Here is a 20,543-nt window from a genome sequence, read left to right on the forward strand (position 1 = left end):
AATCAGGAGATTAAAACTAGAACCCTGATTGATTTGAGTGGATTATTGGAATTGTTAATGAAGGTCAGATGATGTGTTACCTTGTCACACATGTGTGGTTTCTCAGCACTGTGTGTCTTCATGTGCTGAGTGAGTCTCTTCTGCATGGGGTAGACTCTATGGCACACTGGACACGGGAACGACAACACCTTAGATACCTGCTGAGAGTCAGACAGACCACACTGGACACGGGAACGACAACACCTTAGATACCTGCTGAGAGTCAGACAGACCACACTGGACACGGGAACGACAACACCTTAGATACCTGCTGAGAGTCAGACAGACCACACTGGACACGGGAACGACAACACCTTAGATACCTGCTGAGAGTCAGACAGACCACACTGGACACGGGAACGACAACACCTTAGATACCTGCTGAGAGTCAGACAGACCACACTGGACACGGGAACGACAACACCTTAGATACCTGCTGAGAGTCAGACAGACCTGTGCAAATACATCTGGCTTGTACAGACAGATCATACGACTTCTATGGGCTAAAAAAACAAACAAGATATCTTACTGGGTTTAAAACCTTCAATACATATTTCATAAACCTGCTGTGGTATAAAAACAAGATATGGCACTAGGTTTATAACATGTTTTTACATGGGACGACCTGGATAGAAGAAGTCTATCTAGGGTGGCCAACTATAGTAACTCAACATTTTATAGATTTAAAAAGGTGAAAATACTTACAGACTCAGACTTTGTTTTCCTGTGAAAGAATGAAAAATAAGTTACTGGATCGAATGATTTGATTGATGAATTAAAATCGATTAAGCTTCGATCGGTCTCCAGCTTAAAAAAAAACCCAAACAATGAAGGTCAATGTGCCATTTTGGTCTGGTGATGTGAGTTGTATGACGCTCACATGTTATAGATTTGTCAGGAGAAACATACTGCTCTTACACACTGGACTTTGTTTTCAGGAAAGAATTAAATACTGCTCCTGGTTGATGATACTGCTGATCGTGCATGATAACCCAAACAATGAAGGTCAATGTGTGTTTGATGTGTCTGTGTGTGTGTGTGTACATACTTGTCCTTGTTGTGTATTGCAGAGTGTCTGATGATATCCTGTGTGTGTGTGTGTGTGTGTGCAGAATGTCTGACATACTTGATGGTGTCAGGAGAGAACATACTTGTCCTGTTGTGTACATACTGCAGAGTGTCTGATGATATCCTGTGTGTGTGTGTGTGTGTGTACATACTTGTCCTTGTTGTGTATTGCAGAGTGTCTGATGATATCCTGTGTGTGTACACACTTGTCCTTGTTGTCAGAGTGTCTGATGACATCCTCTTATACACACTTAAAGGGCTTGTTCCCCTGGTGGTTGAACATGTGTTCCTGTTTAACACAGCAGAGACAACAGGCTCTTTACCATTCCACTGTGGTTATTACAGACAGTACAGGGAATAGACCAGGCCTGAGATACAAGAGAAAAACTGAAGACTGATTCAATGATAAAAAAAAAGCAGTGTAATTCATTTGCAATAAAGATGGTGCTGTAATGAAGGCTATATACATTTGACTTGACTGATCGGACTGTATGCCCCCGGGCCCCACTCACCTTGAGCGAGGACCAGCGTTTGCAACGGTAGTTACACTGCAGGCACTTGAAGCACTCTGGGTCGTTTCCTTGGTGAGAGTCTACATGGAACCTCAAGTCATCCTGGGACAGGAAGCGAGAGCCACAAATCCAACAGTTGTGAGGCCTCAGGAGGGGCTTCAGAGACGTGTAATATCTGGCGATACACACCGGTAGGGGGAGCGAAGGTATTTAGTTAGAAGATCTCTGTATGCGGCTACATCATGTAATATCCTTTCCAACAGTACAGATCTGTGCCGTACACAATCACCAAAGTTGCTGGAAGGGACAATGTAAAATGTTAAAATCCAGGCTATCCCAGGACAGTACGATACAGGTATTCAGAGATACAGTAGTTCGTTTCAGGTGTCAGTAACAATGAGTCTTACTTCATGTACTTCTTGCATTTCTTGCGGAGAAACCTCTTGGAGGGTCGACCTCGTTTCCTGGGGAAAAACTCTGCCTCCTCCGGCCTCCCATTGGGTGACGGGTCTTTGTTCTCAGAGTCTGACTGGCTGATGCCGGCTTCCACTGCTTTTCCATTGGCCAAGGAATCTGGTCCGTTTCCCAGGTCTGAGGAACTGGCTTCCTCGGAGCCTTGAGGGTCCACACTCTCGATACGCTGCTTAAATGCACCCTCAGCTTCTGCACTCAGCCGAAACAAGGAAAATGCAGAGCAGGGATAAGAAACCTATTCAATAACAGCTTAGTGAATGAAAACAGCACACAATTGTCTTCTTGCGGTGATCTTTGGAAAAGGCCTTCAATTAAACATTGAGAAGACGTGCAGACACAGCTGAGTGTATTTGTTCAGTGAATGTGAGCATGGTGAGCGTATTGTTCCTATAGTAGTACCCACCCTTGCTGTTGTAGCTGCCCTCTGTGTAGGTGAACTTCCTGGGGTGTCCCACCCTGCGTCGGGGACGGTCTGTGGAGGAGCAGGGAGGAGGGGCAGGTTGTCTAAGCAGGGCAGGCTGTCTGCCCCTACAATCCTCATCTGCTGGGTTATAGTCACTGTCCTCTGGAGAGAAAAGAGGGAGAGAGCGAGTGTGTGAATCCCAAATCGACCACTAGCCGCTACACCCAAGTAACCAACCGACTGACTGACCGACTGCCCAGCTGACCGGCTAATGGGCTAACTGACCGACCGGCTAACCGTCCAGCTGACCGACCGGCTAACCGTCCAGCTGACCGACCGGCTAACCGTCCAGCTGACCGACCGGCTAACCGTCCAGCTGACCGACCGGCTAACCGTCCAGCTGACCGACCGGCTAACTGTCCAGCTGACCGACCGGCTATCGGCTTCATGTGACAAGTGCTTATATATTTAAAAAAAACTTGACATGGATCTCAACGTACCTTCAGAGTCATGGAGGGCCCCAGCGTCTACGATGTCTTCGTCCTCTAGCTCCGGCTCTGGTTTCACCTCAGCCTGCTGACGGGCCAACGTATCACTACGCCTGGGCCGACCACGCTTCTTAGGAGGGGGGCCACCTGGAAGTCACAGCACACCACCAATCAGATCATTGTATTCCATACAGGACCATCAATAAGCTCAATCAAATCCAATTTTTACCTTTGGGGATTGATTTAGGCATATTCCTTTTAGTTTCTAGTGGAGCACAGAACCGCAGTTTAGGAGTTAATAAAGCACTCTTGTTTTATTTTATCATATTCCATACAGGCCTTGTTGGCAGAGCGCACGTTCGGTAAATGATAAAAGGGTTGTAATTAGTCTATTTTCCCCAGGGGGATAAATACAAGTTGTAACCTAATTAATTCAGCTAAGGATAAATAGTTTTAATATAATTGTTTCAATTGAGGATGAATAAAGTTTGATTCCATTTGAATTCAGTTTCTGCCCTCAGATGTGTCTAGGTCTAAACCGAGGATCACTAGTGATTCATTTATAGATGGCTGCCTCCTGTACTGTATGTTTATGTGTCTTTCTTCCCTCACTTCTCTCTAGATGGGATGGGGCTACTGTACCTGTGGGTTTGAAGTGCCTGTCTCTCATGTGGTTGATGAGGGTGTCTTTGGAGACGCTTTTGTAGGGACACATCTTGCATTTGAACTGCTGAACGATCACCACCTCCATCATCTCCTCCAGTTCAGCCATGGTGTGCGGGACGGTGACCCCTGGTCCCCTTCCAGCCCCGGCCCCCCCGTCCACGGCTGAAGTTCTAGACCCCCCCACCACGCCACCCTCCTCTCCCCTGAAAGGCCTCCCCAGACTGGGGGACCACTGAGGCTCAGGGGCCCCCTCAACCTCAGGCTCCAGGCGGGAGGAGTAGGTCCCACTGCTGCTGATATAAGGGCCAGGCTGGCTCTCTGTGCACTCCATAGCCTCTGCTGAGCCCGCTGTGTCTGCCTGGGGGTGGTGGTGGACTGATCCCACAGTGTCTGCCTGGGGGTGGTAGTGGAGTGTCTGCCTGGGGTGGTGGTCCCACAGTGTCTGCCTGGGGGTGGTGGTGGACTGATCCCAGTGTCTGCCTGGGGTGGTGGTGGACTGATCCCACAGTGTCTGCCTGGGGGTGGTGGTGGACTGATCCCACAGTGTCTGATCCTGGGGTGGTGGTGGACTGATCCCAGTGTCTGCCTGGGGGTGGTGGTGGACTGATCCCACAGTGTCTGCCTGGGGGTGGTGGTGGACTGATCCCACAGTGTCTGCCTGGGGGTGGTGGTGGACTGATCCCACAGTGTCTGCCTGGGGGTGGTGGTGGACTGATCCCACAGTGTCTGCCTGGGGGTGGTGGTGGACTGATCCCACAGTGTCTGCCTGGGGGTGGTGGTGGACTGATCCCACAGTGTCTGCCTGGGGGTGGTGGTGGTCTGTGGAGGAGCCCTCGCCTCCCTCCCCTATCCCAGTGTACCACCCCGTGGAGGCCTCTGGGCCAGTGCTGCTGCTGGTGGTCTCCATGTAGTGGGAGTGCTGGGGCTGCTGCTGGTCAGAGTGCTGTGGCTGGTCTGGGTCCTGGTTCTGGTCTGGGCTCTTGTTTGGGTCCTCCCTTTGCCCTTCCCGATCCTGGTAGTTGGAACAACCGGGCTGCTCTGAATCTGCAGCAACAAACTCCACATACTGCTGTAGGGTTCGGTGACCCGGGGAGTGGTTAGACAGGGTTCGGTGACCCTGGGAGTGGTTAGGCAGGATTAAGTGACCCTGGGAGTGGTTAGCTCTGCTGCTGCTGTCGATGTAGCTCTGAGAGTGCTGCGGCCTCAAATCCTCTTCACACTCCAGGTACACCTCCGCCCTCGCACTGCAGTCCACAACATAGTGAGTGTGGCGTCGTCGAATGCCGGGGGACGAGGGGTTGGAGTCGGCGGCTCCGCTACCCTCCACGTACCCCCGCAGGTCCTGGTCAGAGTTGTCGACTACACCGTACTCGGGGAAGCGGGACAGAGACCGGGACGAGATCCTAGTCTGGTCAGATTCCTCGTCATCTACATACGAGGAGGATGACTCTCCAGTCTGGTTAAATCAAATAGTCAAACTTTATTTAAAACTGCATTTAAAAACACACTTTACCGTAGAACAATGGAATAAAAGAAAGTGAAAAGCCATAAAGGAGATAAAACAAGAACGATTTCTAAAATAACAATTAAATCCTTGACTGAAAAGGTGTGTTTTCAAACGTGACTAAAAAAAAAACTACCTGGTCAGGTCCGTCTGCATCTCCACCGCTACAGTCCATGTACTGAGATGCGTGGGAGTGCTGGGGCTGGTTCTCCTGGTCCTCATGGTCTGGGTAATGGCTGCCAGAGGGCTGGTCTGGCTGGTCAGGGTTATCTAGCATGTCATAAAACATTTGATGAAAAAAAAGGGACGTTCACTTGAAATCTCTGTTTCAATGTTCAGTCATGGCAACCCACTGGCATACGTTGCATATTTCATACCCTGCATGTCTCCCTGGTCGAGGCAGGTGGAAGTAGGACCCTCTCCCAGAGCCTCGATGGTGATGCGGTGATGGCTGGACTGGGCCGAGGACGACGTGTGGGCTACGATAGGAGAGGGAGAAACCACACTGGTCAGACCTGGATAACTCTAGTTTTAACTCTGCTTTGTGGAAAGTAACTCTCTGTCTGGGTCTGGTACAAACCTGGATAACTCTAGTCTTAACTCTGCTTTGTGGAAAGTAACTCCCTGTCTGGGTCTGGTACAAACCTGGATAACTCTAGTTTTAACTCTGCTTTGTGGAAAGTAATTATCTTTCCAGGGGACAAATAGTAAGTACAACTATCTGAATACAGATGTCAGGAAGTGACTCCTTTTCTGAAACTATTGGATTGGCTGCCTTCAACTAATGGCAGGGCTGTATCTGGAACTGCATGTTGGATTGGCTGTCTTCAACCAATGGCAGGGCTGTGCCTGGAACTGCATGTTGGATTGGCTGCCTTCACTAATTGCAGGGATGTATCTGGAACTGCATGTTGGATATAGAAATAGAATGAATAGAGCACCTACAATCTCCCATCTTGACAGTTATAGTTGATCTACGCAATAAATGTATATCTGAACATTGTGTAAATGTCCATTCTCTTGAATGTCCATTGCCCCAGGTGTACATTATCAAGTCAAACCAATTAACTAATGATATTTTTGTACAGAGAAGTATAAATAAGTTGTGATGCTCAACTATTCCAATCTGACAGTCATTTCTTTAGAGCTTCTGTCCAAAGCGCAACATACACACATTCTTCCCATTTGTGTTTTTTTGATCAGAAATAATTGCTTATGCGTACCTTCACGTGTGTATGTGCAAAATACTACCGTACTGTTCTCAGATTCTTAATTTGATAGATTTTAGATATAAAAATGGGGTTTGGTTGCAAAACGCTATATATATCAATTGTGTGCTGAAATGGAATGTTCGTGTCCTGTACACACACAAAACAATGGTTCTAAACAGTATCAGATAGGGGTTCTTCGGCTTGTAACTATAGCGGAACCCCTTTTGGTGCTTTATAGAACCCCTTTGAAGGTTCAATAAAGAACCATTCTCATAAGTTTATATATGGAACCTTTGATTTGTGGTTGTTTCACCTAGCTATCTTAAAATAAATGCACTAAGTCGCTCTAGATAAGAGCATCTACTAAATGACTAACATGTCAAACGTAAATCCTTGACATACATGATCTCATATTACTGTATTCATATATACACCGAGTGTACAAAACGTTAAGGACGCCTTCCTAATATTGAGTTGCATCCCCTCTTTTCCACTGAGAACAGACTCCATCCGTTAGGGCATGGACTCTACAAGGTGTTGTAAACGTTCCACAGAGATGCTGTCCCATGTTGATTCCAATGCTTCCCACAGTTGTGTCAAGTTGGCTGGATGTTCTTTGGGTTATGGACCATTCTTGATACACACAGGAAACTGTTGAGCGTGAAAAACCCAGCAGCATTGCAGTTCTTGACACAAACCGGTGCGCCTGGCCCCTACTACCATACCCGGTTCAAAGCCACTTAAATCGTTCTTGCCCAATCACCCTCTGAATCACACACATACACAATCTCAATTGTCTCAAGGCTTAAAAATCATTCTTTAACCCGTCTCCTCCCCTTAATCTACACTGATTGAAGTGGATTTAACAATTGACATCAATAAGGGATCATGGCTTTCACTTGGATTTGCCTGGTCAGTCTATGTCATGGAAAGAGCAGGTGTCCATAATGTTTTGTATACTTAGTGTATATTGATGTCACAAAATGTATCATTTGTACAGTTCTTTATTAATAGTGTAGTTATTGTCACATTTGACTGTAAAATCAACCCATTTCTCTGCGAATGAGGTGGATATATAACGTTTTGCAACAAAACATGATTATTTGTCTCTGAAATAAAACCATCAAGCGACATATTTCCAACTAACAACAACTTTCTGTCATTGAACAACACCATTTTTTTTTACCTTTATTTTACTAGGCAAGTCAGTTAAGAACAAATTCTTATTTTCAATGACGGCCTAGGAACAGTGGGTTAACTGCCTGTTCAGTGGCAAAACGACAGATTTGTTTGTACCTTGTCAGCTCGGGGGTTTGAACTTGCAACCTTTCGGTTACTAGTCCAACACTCTAACCACTAGGCTACCCTGCCGCCCCATTCCACTATAAGATGGTGAAAAAACATCTCTTTCATAAGTTCTTTAAACAACAAAAGCTAATTTACCAACATTTCCTAATATATAGCTTTTTGAAATTAAACTTAATTTGATCTATACAATCCATTTCTATCTTTACATTCTATAAATGTCCATTCTCCTGAATGTCCATCGCTCCAGGTGTACCTAATCAAGTCAAACCACTGACCCAATTATATTTTGTACAGATAAGTGTTCTTGATCCAAAAACACACTATACCATCTTTAAAGGGATAGTTTATTCAGATTACAAACATGATGTTCAACCTGCCTTGGCTGCGTTTGCTTCTGACTTCTTGACTTATGAAATATACTTATTAATTTCACTGAGGGAAAGGTGGGGAGTGTATAACGTTTACATTCTGTCAGGATATGTTATTGTTAGCCATCAGGGATCCTCTGGGAGGAGAACAGACACAGTCTGGTACCAGTCATCATATCAGCAGTGAGTTGGGGAAGAGTGTTGCACTTTGGGGCAGAGGTCAGGTCAGACGAAGTGAGGAAGAACGGATATCACGAAAGGTTCTGTCTAGCAACAGAGATGCATTGGCTGTTCAGACGTGTAAGGAGGAGACTCAGCATAGGAGAAAGGGTTAAATATCAGTGCTTGTGTGAATATGTCTTTTGTCTGTTCAGCTGTTCGACCCTTTGGGGTGAATAAACTTGATTTATGCTTTCATAGAGTCCGTCCAGTTCTTACTCTGACATTTAGACCCTAACAGCTGTATTAGCTGCACTCTCGCTAACACTTAACATTAAAACACTATTGTGTCTGTGTAAAAAAAATGTATTTACTTTTGAAGCAACATTTTCTTAGCGTGTTGTTCCATAATACTTTAGTAATAGCATTTTAATTGTCGAGCAATGAGAGGAGAGTTTTTGTAACTACTGTACACAAGCGGAATTAGTTACTGTAGCCTGTGAGAGAAAAGCTCACCATCATGTGATCCTTGTAGTATCAAATACTGACCCTCACTGGTCTCTGCAGCTCCGTCCTCTGCACTGGTCACTGCTATACAACCTGGAGAACAAGGATACATAGATATTGACTGTGATGGACAGACTACATTACCCGAATGGAGTATGTTGGTACTGACATTGATTGTTACGCTTGTGTCTAATGTTTTATATATTTTCACGATTGACAGGAATCAAATTTCCTTCGGGGGAAAATGTTTTCATTCCCTCACCATTCATGATGTCGGGTCCGATGGTAGACTCTATGATCATGTCTATGGCTGATCCCAGATCTGAGGAGGTGGAGGCTGTCGAGTCAGACACCGCCACGCTGGAGTGAACCATCACCTGTAATACAATATACGATATGACGTTATTTTAAAAATGTATGTTTTAACCTTAATTTAACTAGGCAAGTCAGTTAAGAAAAAAAACTATCAGTGACATTCAACTAAAGTAGGTAAAATAACCATATATCAGTCAATCCAAGTCAAACTTAAAAGAAATACAGCTATTAGCTAAATCAATGCTAGTAAGAAAAGAGTGTTGTATACCAGTAAAGTAATGTTTTTTTTTTGGGGGGTGTACTATGGGGTGAACCAAGGTGCGCTTGAATATTAGAGATGCTCACCTGGGCTGACCCAGACACCAGGATGGACTGTGTTACAGTGGAGACGCTGGTGGACTGGGCCACAGAGGAGGAGTCTGGGAGGTGGACGGTGGCTCTGTGGTGGGTGACATCCGTACTGGAACTAGTCTCTGGTAGGAACACCTGGAAACAGAAACACGGGTGAGAGGCATGGACACGGAGACTAAACTAAAACATTAAGGTCACTCTGTGGATAGTCCCATATAGATGCTCTACAGATGGTCATACTGTCAACAAACTGTCTGTTGATAAGCAACTGCTTGTTATGGCTACAGTTAGGGTTAGGTTGAGAATAAGGGTTAGGATAAGGGTTAAGGTTAGTAGATAGTTAGTTGACATTTATTGAACATCTATAAACCATCTATTTGGAACTGTCCAAAAATAAAAGTGTTACTAAAACACTAGAGCCCCTACCAGGACAACCAAACATAGACGTCTTTGGATCCTTGAAAAAGTGCTTTATAAAATGTATTATGATTATCATTACAAACACACAGGCTTTAAGTGTATTACTTTTGACTTTATTACACTGTACCCTTAAGTATCTCTTGTATGTTACATAGCATTAAAGTTTGCTGATCCTGAACAGTTCAGATAGTGTTGTTGTTAATACCGGGACCCCCTCTGAGCTCTGTCCCACGTGGCAGTCTGACTCTGGGGCAATGCCGTGGTGGCGCTGGCTGTGATGGTGGGATGCTGCATCACTGCTGTCTGCCGACATGGCCTCTGAGGACTCCATGCCCATACCGCTCTCCGACGGCTCCTCCATTCCGGACCCCGACGGACCCACATCACTGCTGCTCTCCACCTCTATCTCCCCTTCCATCTAGCATAGAAAATAATATGGTCCATAGCAGAGCTTTTAGAATAGAATGTTCATTTTCCCCAGAGGGAACTTCAGTATCCAAAGAGAGACTGGGTGACATGTTCAGTGTGTGAGGGAATCAAACCCACAACCTTGGCAGGTGTTGAGGGGTGACAGGGTAGCCTAGTGGTTAGCGTGTTGGACTAGCAGCCGAAAGGTTGAAAGTTCAAATCCCTGAGCTGACTGTTGTTCTGCCCCTGAACAGGCAGTTTGTTTCTGCTTCTGTTCCTAGGTCATTGAAAATAAGAATTTGTTCTTAACTGACATGCCTAGTTAAATAAAATAAATTGTCAACATAATGCTGTAACTCTTGGGCCATCTGACCCATTTCCATGCTTAGGAATGATTACACTAGAGATATCTATATTGATGATGGATACCAGTTTTCAACTATCATACGTCTATCGAATATCCATCTTCTGTTTTAATTGGATATTGATTGTGTGAAATGCCCTTAAAAAATTTTTTGCCGTTTATTGCATATCAGTTTAGAGGTGTTTCTCCAGAGTAGCATTCGTGAGGGTGCTTTGTTGAACGGACTCCTTTCTGTGGGTCTTTGAGTTGTGAAGGTAAACAATACCACTGATGAACATACAGTAGCTATCGAGCTAGTTCGCTAGCTACATGGCTAACTGTAACTTAACCACATTGGACGTGGTTTCTTCTTCTTTGTGCTTAGATAGCCAAAGTGAAAGCCAAGTTTACTAGCAAGTAGCTAAACTAGCTAATAATATTAGTTTTGCTAGGAAGACAGCAAGGTTCGTTAGCCAGCTAACGTTAGTTCTTCGATACACATGTAGGGGGAAAAGCCAGTCAGATCCTGATAAAATAATACTGCTGACACGAGGTTGCACAACACAACACATGCAACAAGGTCGGGTGGCATAACAGGTCAAATATAGCCATTTATTATCGTTTTTATTTTTTGACGGCTATAGCTAAACACACCTGGAGTCGAGCGTGTAGCTAATAACGACCCCCACTCTTTATGATTTAAACAAGCCTAGCTGCCCTCCCTCTTGCCTGCTCCGCCATTTTCCCGACCAGCCTTGGTTTTGCATTCAGGCATTATAGAACCTACCAAAGCGTGGGGCCTCAAGGGCCTCAGCAAAAAACAGATTGTCCAACGCTCGTTCCTGAAGAAAATGTAATTAATTTATCTATATAAACACGAGATCCTGTGGGATATTTTTGTACTTACCGTGTATTGCGAGTTGAATTCGTTTATGACTTACTAGACACGACAAACAGTATAAGAAGTAGTACGCGATAATTGCTACTCCATTCTAGTCGGGCGCCATCAGTATCTCCTCGCTTCCTGTTCGACAAAAACCGGATCTTATTTCTCTGTTTTGCTAAAGTGGAAGCCGCTTTAGAAGGTGCTCCTTGCATTTTTATTATGTTAAGGGCAGCTTCCCCCTCCAATTAATCGTATTAAACGACTATATTCAATAAAGAGAATGAAGAGTATATTTAGATGTTTGGGGAAAGTATATGATTATTGTTTCCAGAGGAATATTACAGAAGTTGACTACGAGCAGCGCAGTTAATTTTAAAGTGTAATATCGAGGTTCTTACGATGTTACATCAAGCTGCGTCTTACGATTGTAAAATAGCATCTTGATGATTGTATAACCATGGTTAGATGTTACAATGTATCTATTTACTTAGATTTCTTATAAATGTGGCAGTGGCACCTTAATAACGCTGGATGTTTGGCTCTGTCAGCTGTGTGGACATTCAACAACGACAAAAAAAACAAAGCATAGCTCCCAACTATTATGCGGAACCTTCATTGTGTTGACAGCAGAGAGGCCTGGTGACCGCTGCACAATATGATTAGTTAGCTATATAGTTAAAATGACAACAACTAATAATGAAGTGCTATTTGTTTATTGAATTTCCAGTTCTAATACAAAACATTGATTTACTTACGAAATAACTTAAACGTGATGGAGACACCATTGCGTGACATCCAGTGCAAAAATACATGGCTTTTTGAGCCAGTTCAGAAATATAAAATAACACCAAATAAACCAACATTTCATTGTTGAACACAAAAATAAGACTAGAGGGTAATAATACATACAAATTCATGGCTCATCAAAAAATATCTGCACCAGGCAGATAGGCTTAAGCACCAACAGATTGTGAATCGGATCTGCTGGTGCTGAAATCGTTATTTCAGGGCAGTGGTTATGTGTCTCTAGACCCTACACTAGAGGACAATAAATCCATTTACTCACACAGTTAGAAGGAAATTGCCCGTACATGTGTATCATTTGGTTTGACCTGAATCAACTGGACGGGGGGCAATATTTCACCGTCTTAAAAAGCACACAAAGTGGGGCGTCGTTTCAACTTTACAAACGGCAACCCATACACCAACAGTACCACAAGCACGCATCTGCATAATTCTCGCATCAGAGATCCCCTTTTATAGCCTCAGGAGAGACAAGAGAATGGCATAGCAATACGTTGGCAAGACAGCACAAACAAATCTGGGACTCTAAGAATGAACATCCTGTTGGAAAGGTTCTTAAAATATTCAGCCCAGAAACAGTGCCATAGAAATATTTATACTAGAACCAAGATGGCCCCTTAGACCGTCACAAAATACTGACTTGAATGGGGATACTCATTCTAGTATGTCAATTTCTATGGGTAAAGTAGCTCAGTAGCGGAAGTTGGAGGAGTCGGTACACTTCAGGATGTCGTACTTCACGTATCCCACACGGTCTACCTGTCTCCTAGAGTTCATTCGCCAGTAGAAACGATCCCGACAGAAGTAGATGTGGCCTAGAGTAGGAACAATCACAATAGGTTATGAGGAGTTAAACATGATTGAGAGTTATAACGTGATTGTGAGTTACTACATGATTGTAATGTGTCTAACTTTGATAAGAAAGTACATACTAAACTGACAGTTTGCTGTAATATTTTTTTGCTTTGTGTAGAATAAAATATAAGGCCCTTTTTAAAGGTCTACACACAGAGTAAATTAATAATTTAATATTTACCCTTGAAGTGGAAGACATCATGAGCATCATTGGGAACACCCCCGAAGACGATGTCTGTGAAGCGGGGATATCCCTTGTCGATATTCTGGCCCTTCACATCCAGCCTGTAAGGATCAGATACATTTGGTTTGGTTATTACAAAACATAGACCTACAGATACAGTAAATAGTTAGAGGTTGAACCTTGATCCTTGAGCTCTTCTGATCCTCTTCATCTTCTAGTTACTTTTTAGGTCAGTATTCTCTAGGTTATGATAATATATCTTATAACAGTATTCTGCTGCTTAGCAGTCACTTTTATCCAAAGCAATTTACAATACAGTGAGTGCATGCATTTGACGCGATGACGATCCCTTCAGAACTTGAACCCACAACCTTATCTCAACACCCCCTACTTCCTAAACTCAGACTTTTATTTCTCATGTGTTTTTGTTCTACCTTATGTTCTTTTTAGTACTACATTGATATTTATTACTGCATTTTTTTGTGTGTTTTAGAGCTTGCAAGAAAGGTATTTCACTGTACTTGTATACGGGACATTGAAACTTGACTCACCTCCAGTAGTTCTCTCCACTGAAGAGCAGCACCTTGCCTTTCCCTCTCTGCAGTGCTCCCTCCACCTTCTCTACAGTAGAGGGCAGACCCAGTTTGTCAATGCTGCGGGGTCCCAGGAGACTCTGTCCTGTATACACCCAGAACCTGGTGCCTGTGGGATAACAGAGACAAAGCTTAGAGTCTGTGTGTGTTTGTGTGTGTGTGTGTGTGTGTGTGTGTGTGTGTGTGTGTGTGTGTGTGTGTGTGTGTGTGTGTGTGTGTGTGTGTGTGTGTGTGTGTGTGTGTGTGTGTGTGTGTGTGTGTGTGTGTGTGTGTGTGTGTGTGTGTGTGTGTGTGTGTAAAAATCAGAATTCTGTTTACCTGAGAAGAAGTAGATTTTCTTTGTCACAAGGTCCTCAAAGGCCGTGTCAATGACGGCCGGCAGAGCTGGCCACCTCTCAGACATGGAGAACGGACCCTTCAGTCCACCGTCAGTCTTGCTTGACAACCTCCAATATTGCCTGTTGAATCAGCAAAAATACACCACAATTATGAATTTAGCAACAATGTATATATATATATTTTTACATTGTAAGATAATGGGCTACAATTTCATAAGAAATTGTCACTATAATGATTCAAAAAGTGTTCATGAGCGCTTATGGTCCTTGTGGTGTAGCTGTTCTTAGTAGTGAAAAGGTAATCCAGTGTAAGGTATATGTGAATCCTTGGCTTGTTTATTTACATTCTGTCCTGTACTCTTACATTGTATATCCTGTTTTTATCTCAGGTTATCTCTCCCATAGCCCATAACACTATCTTGTATCTCTCTCCAGTTATCTCTCCCTTAGCCCATAACTCTGTCCTGTATCTCTCTCCAAGTTATCTCTCCCTTAGCCCATAACTCTGTCCTGTATCTCTCTCCAGTTATCACTCCCTTAGCCCATAACTCTGTCCTGTATGTCTCTACAGTTATCTCTCCCTTATCTCACAACTCTTGTTGTGAGGGGCACAACACCCATTTAACATCAAAGCCCTCAAAAAGGTTCTACTGTCGGACCGCAAAGCAAACTTCTTTTTTAAAAGGTTGCTCACCCATCCTTGAAGAAGTGCAGGTCTCCATCGATTTCTGTGATGGCGTCGAACTTGTTGATCTGGCAGGCGTCCTGGGATGGGTTCACGGGGTGTGTAGTGGTGGGGCTGGTAGTGGTGGTAGTGGGGGTGTTGGGCTCAGGCTCGTCGCTGGGACCAGGTGTAGGGATGGTGGGCCCAGGGGGTGTGGGGTCAGGGCCTGTCTTGGATCCTGGGTGGGAAGATAGTGGGAAGGAATGCAATGAATTAAATGAATAACACTTAACTATTGTCATTGTTGTTCCATTACCAACGGGTCTCTGTTGTGATAGGGGGAAATACTGCGTTGTTGTATGTATGTTGTGAATTCTGTGGGATCACATGATATTGCAGCCTGGTGCAAGGTCTGTTTGTTTCGTCAACTCCTATGGTAGTTGTCAGTCAAGAAAGCGTGAACAGATCTAGGACCAGACTAGGGATATTGTGTAATCATGTCATATTGTGATAATATCATACCATAGAGATACTGAATGCCCTCAACATCATCTTCATGCAGGGAGAAGTCTTCCACGTAGCTGTACATGGGATACATGAGGGCGTCTCTAATGTTGGAGTGGTCCAGACCCAGGGCATGACCAAACTCGTGGGCCGCAACCAGGAACAGACTGTAGCCTGAGAGAGGAGAGGGTGAGTAGAAACACATCATTAAGTCAGTTGTGGTGTGCACCTATGACCTGAGTGTCAGTCTGCTATCATGCCAACTACCCGTCAATCATTGTCACGTTTGGCTGTAAAATTACAGTAATGGAGTTGGCTCGAGCACAAACAGATCTGGGATTAGGCTATAGAAGGAGACAACAGATCTGGGATTAGGCTATAGATGGAGACATCAGATCTGGGGCCAGGCTATAGAAGGAGACAACAGATCTGGGATTAGGCTATAGACGGAGACATCAGATCTGGGGCCAGGCTATAGAAGGAGACAACAGATAGAGATAACTGGAGAGAGATACATGATAGTGTTATGGGCTAAGGGAGAGATAACCTGAGAGAAAAACAGGATATACAATGTAAGAGACCAGGCTATAGAACAAGACAACAGATCTGGGACCAGGCTATAGAAGGAGACAACAGATCAAGGACCAGGCTATAGAATGGGACAACAGATCTGGGACCAGGCTAGTGTACCTACAGTAATATACATTTTCCACACTATTGAACCAAGATGAGCTACACTGCACTAGCCTGGTTATGTATATACCTAGAATCGTGCTTGAAAGGGCAATTTCAAAGTAAATGATCTGAGCCAGCAGTTTGAGTCAGCATGGTAGGTGCCCTGACGTTGTCTCTCACTGTCAGCCAGCAGTTTGAGTCAGCATGGTAGGTGCCCTGACGTTGTCTCTGACCGTCAGCCAGCAGTTTGAGTCGGCATGGTAGGTGCCCTGACATTGTCTCTGACTGTCAGCCAGCAGTTTGAGTCGGCATGGTAGGTGCCCTGACGTTGTCTCTGACTGTCAGCCAGCAGTTTGAGTCGGCATGGTAGGTGCCCTGACGTTGTCTCTGACTGTCAGCCAGCAGTTTGAGTCGGCATGGTAGGTGCCCTGACGTTGTCTCTGACTGTCAGCCAGCAGTTTGAGTCAGCATGGTAGGTGCCCTGACGTTGTCTCTGACTGTCAGCCAGCAGTTTGAGTCGGCATGGTAGGTGCCCTGACGTTGTCTCTGACCGTCAGCCAGCAGTTTGAGTCGGCATGGTAGGTGCCCTGACGTTGTCTCTGACTGTCAGCCAGCAGTTTGAGTCAGCATGGTAGGTGCCCTGACGTTGTCTCTGACTGTCAGCCAGCAGTTTGATTCGGCATGGTAGGTGCCCTGACGTTGTCTCTGACTGTCAGCCAGCAGTTTGAGTCGGCATGGTAGGTGCCCTGACGTTGTCTCTGACTGTCAGCCAGCAGTTTGAGTCGGCATGGTAGGTGCCCTGACGTTGTCTCTGACTGCCAGCCAGCAGTTTGAGTCAGCATGGTAGGTGCCCTGACGTTGTCTCTGACTGTCAGCCAGCAGTTTGAGTCGGCATGGTAGGTGCCCTGACGTTGTCTCTGACTGTCAGCCAGCAGTTTGATTCGGCATGGTAGGTGCCCTGACGTTGTCTCTGACTGCCAGCCAGCAGTTTGAGTCAGCATGGTAGGTGCCCTGACGTTGTCTCTGACTGTCAGCCAGCAGTTTGAGTCAGCATGGTAGGTGCCCTGACGTTGTCTCTGACTGTCAGCCAGCAGTTTGAGTCGGCATGGTAGGTGCCCTGACGTTGTCTCTGACTGCCAGCCAGCAGTTTGAGTCAGCATGGTAGGTGCCCTGACGTTGTCTCTGACTGCCAGCCAGCAGTTTGAGTCGGCATGGTAGGTGCCCTGACGTTGTCTCTGACCGTCAGCCAGCAGTTTGAGTCAGCATGGTAGGTGCCCTGACGTTGTCTCTGACTGTCAGCCAGCAGTTTGAGTCAGCATGGTAGGTGCCCTGACGTTGTCTCTGACTGTCAGCCAGCAGTTTGAGTCGGCATGGTAGGTGCCCTGACGTTGTCTCTGACTGTCAGCCAGCAGTTTGAGTCAGCATGGTAGGTGCCCTGACGTTGTCTCTGACTGCCAGCCAGCAGTTTGAGTCAGCATGGTAGGTGCCCTGACGTTGTCTCTGACTGTCAGCCAGCAGTTTGAGTCAGCATGGTAGGTGCCCTGACGTTGTCTCTGACTGTCAGCCAGCAGTTTGAGTCAGCATGGTAGGTGCCCTGACGTTGTCTCTGACTGTCAGCCAGCAGTTTGAGTCAGCATGGTAGGTGCCCTGACGTTGTCTCTGACTGTCAGCCAGCAGTTTGAGTCGGCATGGTAGGTGCCCTGACGTTGTCTCTGACTGCCAGCCAGCAGTTTGAGTCAGCATGGTAGGTGCCCTGACGTTGTCTCTGACTGTCAGCCAGCAGTTTGAGTCAGCATGGTAGGTGCCCTGACGTTGTCTCTGACTGCCAGCCAGCAGTTTGATTCGGCATGGTAGGTGCCCTGACGTTGTCTCTGACTGCCAGCCAGCAGTTTGAGTCAGCATGGTAGGTGCCATGACGTTGTCTCTGACTGTCAGCCTGCAGTTTGAGTGGTAGGTGCCCTGGCATGGCCAGCAGTTTGAGGTGCCCTGACGTTGTCTCTGACTGTCAGCCAGCAGTTTGAGTCAGCATGGTAGGTGCCCTGTCTCTGACGTTGTCTCTGACTGTCAGCCAGCAGTTTGAGTCGGCATGGTAGGTGCCCTGACGTTGTCTCTGACTGCCAGCCAGCAGTTTGAGTCAGCATGGTAGGTGCCCTGACGTTGTCTCTGACTGCCAGCCAGCAGTTTGAGTCAGCATGGTAGGTGCCCTGACGTTGTCTCTGACTGTCAGCCAGCAGTTTGAGTCAGCATGGTAGGTGCCCTGACGTTGTCTCTGACTGCCAGCCAGCAGTTTGAGTCGGCATGGTAGGTGCCCTGACGTTGTCTCTGACTGCCAGCCAGCAGTTTGAGTCGGCATGGTAGGTGCCCTGACGTTGTCTCTGACTGTCAGCCAGCAGTTTGAGTCAGCATGGTAGGTGCCCTGACGTTGTCTCTGACTGCCAGCCAGCAGTTTGAGTCAGCATGGTAGGTGCACTTACGCTGTATATGTCACTCACCCCTATCTGGGCAGAAGCCCCATTTCGTGTCTGCGTCAAAGTCGCTGGTGGTAGCGCACCACAGCCTGCCGTCTCCCCGTCCCTCGCTGGTGCATGAGTCATACTTCTTCCCCAGGAAGACAAAGGGGAACTGGCACGGCTCTCCCTCAGAGTTTCCACCAATCACAGCCGTATCTGTCATAACACAGACACAACACTATTAGGGAACATGTGTCACTCTAGCTGTACTTGATTGTGGTTTCCCGGAGCAATGGAAACATTGGAATAGTCCCAAAAATGCAAACCCCGCCCATCTGACTCTCCAGACAGGATCAATAAAACATTCAAAGTATTTGAAAGAAAAATAATACTATTTGAACCCAGGTCTGGTAGTTGTGACAGTGATACTCCCTCACCTCTGTTGGGACAGAAGCCATACTTCTTATCCTTGTCAAAGTTGTCTGTGGTGGAACACCAGCGGTATCCATCACTGCGACCCTCTGTCGTGCAACCTTCATATGTCTCCCCCAGGAACACGAAGGGGAACACACATTCTTTGCCGTTGCTGTTTCCGTCGAATGTGTACAGAACTGTGCGTGAGAAAAAGGAGAGAGGGAGCGAGAGAGAGAAAGAGGGAGAGAAAGAAGTAGAGAGAGAGAGGGGCATATGATTAGAGGCATGTCAAAGAAAACTCGGTCTAAAATACTTTCTGACCAATCATTCCTCTCAAGTATTAACTGTCCATCTTACGTTCACTTGGACAGAAGCCGAATTTCTTGTCTCTGCCGTAGTCGGCTGTGGTGGCACACCAGGGCAGGTTGTCAGAGCGCCCCTCTGTGGTGCAGGTGGAGTACTCTTTGCCCTCGAAGGAAAAAGGGAAGTGGCACAGAGCACCCTCTGCGTTGCCAAAGCTAGTCTTCACAGCTGGAACAAAAAAAAAGTGATGTTTTTATTGGGAGCAATTGTGAACAATGTGCTATGTCAAACATGATTAAATACATATAGGAAGATGGTTCACTGGAGCTCAAGATTTCAATCCTACAGATGACGTGGAGATGTTGGCAGAGGCACATAGTTCAGTTCAATCTCAGTCAATAAGATGCTTCAAATGGGCACTACGGGGTGACCTAGCACCATGAAGCACCGACTGACTGAAACAGCCAGGATTGACTATACAGCTCCATGCTGACCTGCTCCTTTGCCGAGGGTCCAGTTTTCGTCGTCGTCAAAGTGGGCGTCTCCCTGTATGCCCTCACCAGGGGGGAAGGCGTGGGCCAGAAGGCCGTCCTTACCATCGAAGGGGTAGCCGTCTCCATGATCTGGAAAATAACAAGGCAATGAATTAATGCCATTAATTTCATGCAGGGTTGGGGTTAATCGTATTTCAATTTGGTCAGTTCAGTTCCTTCCTTTCATGTTTCTTCAATAAAGATTCATTTGGATGTGTATTCTTCAACTTAGAGATATGTATTAAAAATTTCAATGTTTTGGGAGGCCCGAGGCTGTTTAATTGATGCTTTCAGAGATTGTATAGCCTTGAAATCCAAAACTGACATGTGGCGTTCCACTGAAGTGAAACAATGGGTGAAAAACAGCGCGTCCGTTTGAATCTCAGCCCTTCTTACCTGCTTTTCCAAATGACACCATGATGTCAGCGGTGCCGTCGAAGAGTCGCGTGAAGGTGAGAGGGGTGACATCACTCCACACCTTGAAGGCTCTGGCGAAGGCGTCGTCTATCAGAGAGGCTTCCATGTCTGGAGAGTAGTTCAGGATCCTAGAGAGAAAAGCAAATCACCTATGAAGGACACTGAGGCTTCAACGACCACATGTTTAGCTACTTGCTCTGTTTGCTATAAATCATATAGTATTTCCAGGCCATTGTTACACTGTGCACACCTGGCTTTAACTTCTCCACACACTATACTTGTCACCCTAACCTCGTCCACACGCTCAATTGCTACCGACTGGGTGGATGAGATTAGCCTCAACCCTAATGCTTAGAGCCCTAAACCAGTCCCACATAAT

General features: G+C 45.9%; 2 protein-coding genes and 1 long non-coding RNA gene across 10 annotated transcripts in view; 1 reads left to right on the top strand and 2 right to left on the bottom strand.

Annotated features, from left to right (window-relative positions):
- LOC118360249 (zinc finger protein 335-like) overlaps nt 1–11,619 on the bottom strand; it is a 32,672-nt gene extending 21,053 nt beyond the window's left edge. The window contains exons 1-17 of the mRNA XM_052482629.1: nt 11,452–11,619; nt 9,999–10,211; nt 9,368–9,508; nt 8,970–9,084; nt 8,717–8,800; nt 5,532–5,633; nt 5,291–5,424; nt 4,237–5,106; nt 4,142–4,165; nt 3,627–4,056; nt 2,997–3,131; nt 2,497–2,658; nt 2,027–2,282; nt 1,620–1,794; nt 1,359–1,396; nt 383–441; nt 81–298 (exon numbers count right to left, since the gene is read on the bottom strand). Of these exons, the coding sequence (XP_052338589.1) occupies nt 81–298; nt 383–441; nt 1,359–1,396; nt 1,620–1,794; nt 2,027–2,282; nt 2,497–2,658; nt 2,997–3,131; nt 3,627–4,056; nt 4,142–4,165; nt 4,237–5,106; nt 5,291–5,424; nt 5,532–5,633; nt 8,717–8,800; nt 8,970–9,084; nt 9,368–9,508; nt 9,999–10,211 (3,156 nt within the window). The 5' untranslated portion in view covers nt 11,452–11,619. The remainder of the gene's footprint in view (nt 1–80; nt 299–382; nt 442–1,358; nt 1,397–1,619; nt 1,795–2,026; nt 2,283–2,496; nt 2,659–2,996; nt 3,132–3,626; nt 4,057–4,141; nt 4,166–4,236; nt 5,107–5,290; nt 5,425–5,531; nt 5,634–8,716; nt 8,801–8,969; nt 9,085–9,367; nt 9,509–9,998; nt 10,212–11,451) is intronic.
- Nucleotides 11,620–12,127: 508 nt separating this feature from the next.
- The window catches only part of LOC118359525 (matrix metalloproteinase-9), a 9,275-nt gene continuing 859 nt past the window's right edge, over nt 12,128–20,543 (bottom strand). Inside the window, exons 3-13 of the mRNA XM_035738027.2 lie at nt 20,144–20,292; nt 19,709–19,837; nt 19,269–19,442; nt 18,935–19,108; nt 18,540–18,713; nt 15,391–15,546; nt 14,899–15,106; nt 14,185–14,324; nt 13,825–13,975; nt 13,271–13,374; nt 12,128–13,049 (exon numbers count right to left, since the gene is read on the bottom strand). Of these exons, the coding sequence (XP_035593920.2) occupies nt 12,925–13,049; nt 13,271–13,374; nt 13,825–13,975; nt 14,185–14,324; nt 14,899–15,106; nt 15,391–15,546; nt 18,540–18,713; nt 18,935–19,108; nt 19,269–19,442; nt 19,709–19,837; nt 20,144–20,292 (1,684 nt within the window). The 3' untranslated portion in view covers nt 12,128–12,924. The remainder of the gene's footprint in view (nt 13,050–13,270; nt 13,375–13,824; nt 13,976–14,184; nt 14,325–14,898; nt 15,107–15,390; nt 15,547–18,539; nt 18,714–18,934; nt 19,109–19,268; nt 19,443–19,708; nt 19,838–20,143; nt 20,293–20,543) is intronic.
- LOC127912413 (uncharacterized) lies at nt 16,321–18,529 on the top strand. Of its 8 annotated transcripts, none has more exons than XR_008082343.1 (5): nt 16,321–16,629; nt 16,736–16,841; nt 16,895–16,947; nt 17,372–17,795; nt 18,141–18,529. It is a non-coding gene; the product is annotated as an uncharacterized LOC127912413 (long non-coding RNA). The 8 variants fall into 8 exon arrangements; XR_008082340.1 differs by lacking the exon at nt 16,895–16,947 and having other exon boundaries at nt 17,107–17,530; nt 17,743–17,795; XR_008082341.1 differs by lacking the exon at nt 16,895–16,947 and adding an exon at nt 17,107–17,371 and having other exon boundaries at nt 17,531–17,795.

The sequence above is a fragment of the Oncorhynchus keta genome, chromosome 27 (assembly GCF_023373465.1).
Source record: "Oncorhynchus keta strain PuntledgeMale-10-30-2019 chromosome 27, Oket_V2, whole genome shotgun sequence".
Lineage (NCBI taxonomy): Eukaryota > Metazoa > Chordata > Actinopteri > Salmoniformes > Salmonidae > Oncorhynchus > Oncorhynchus keta.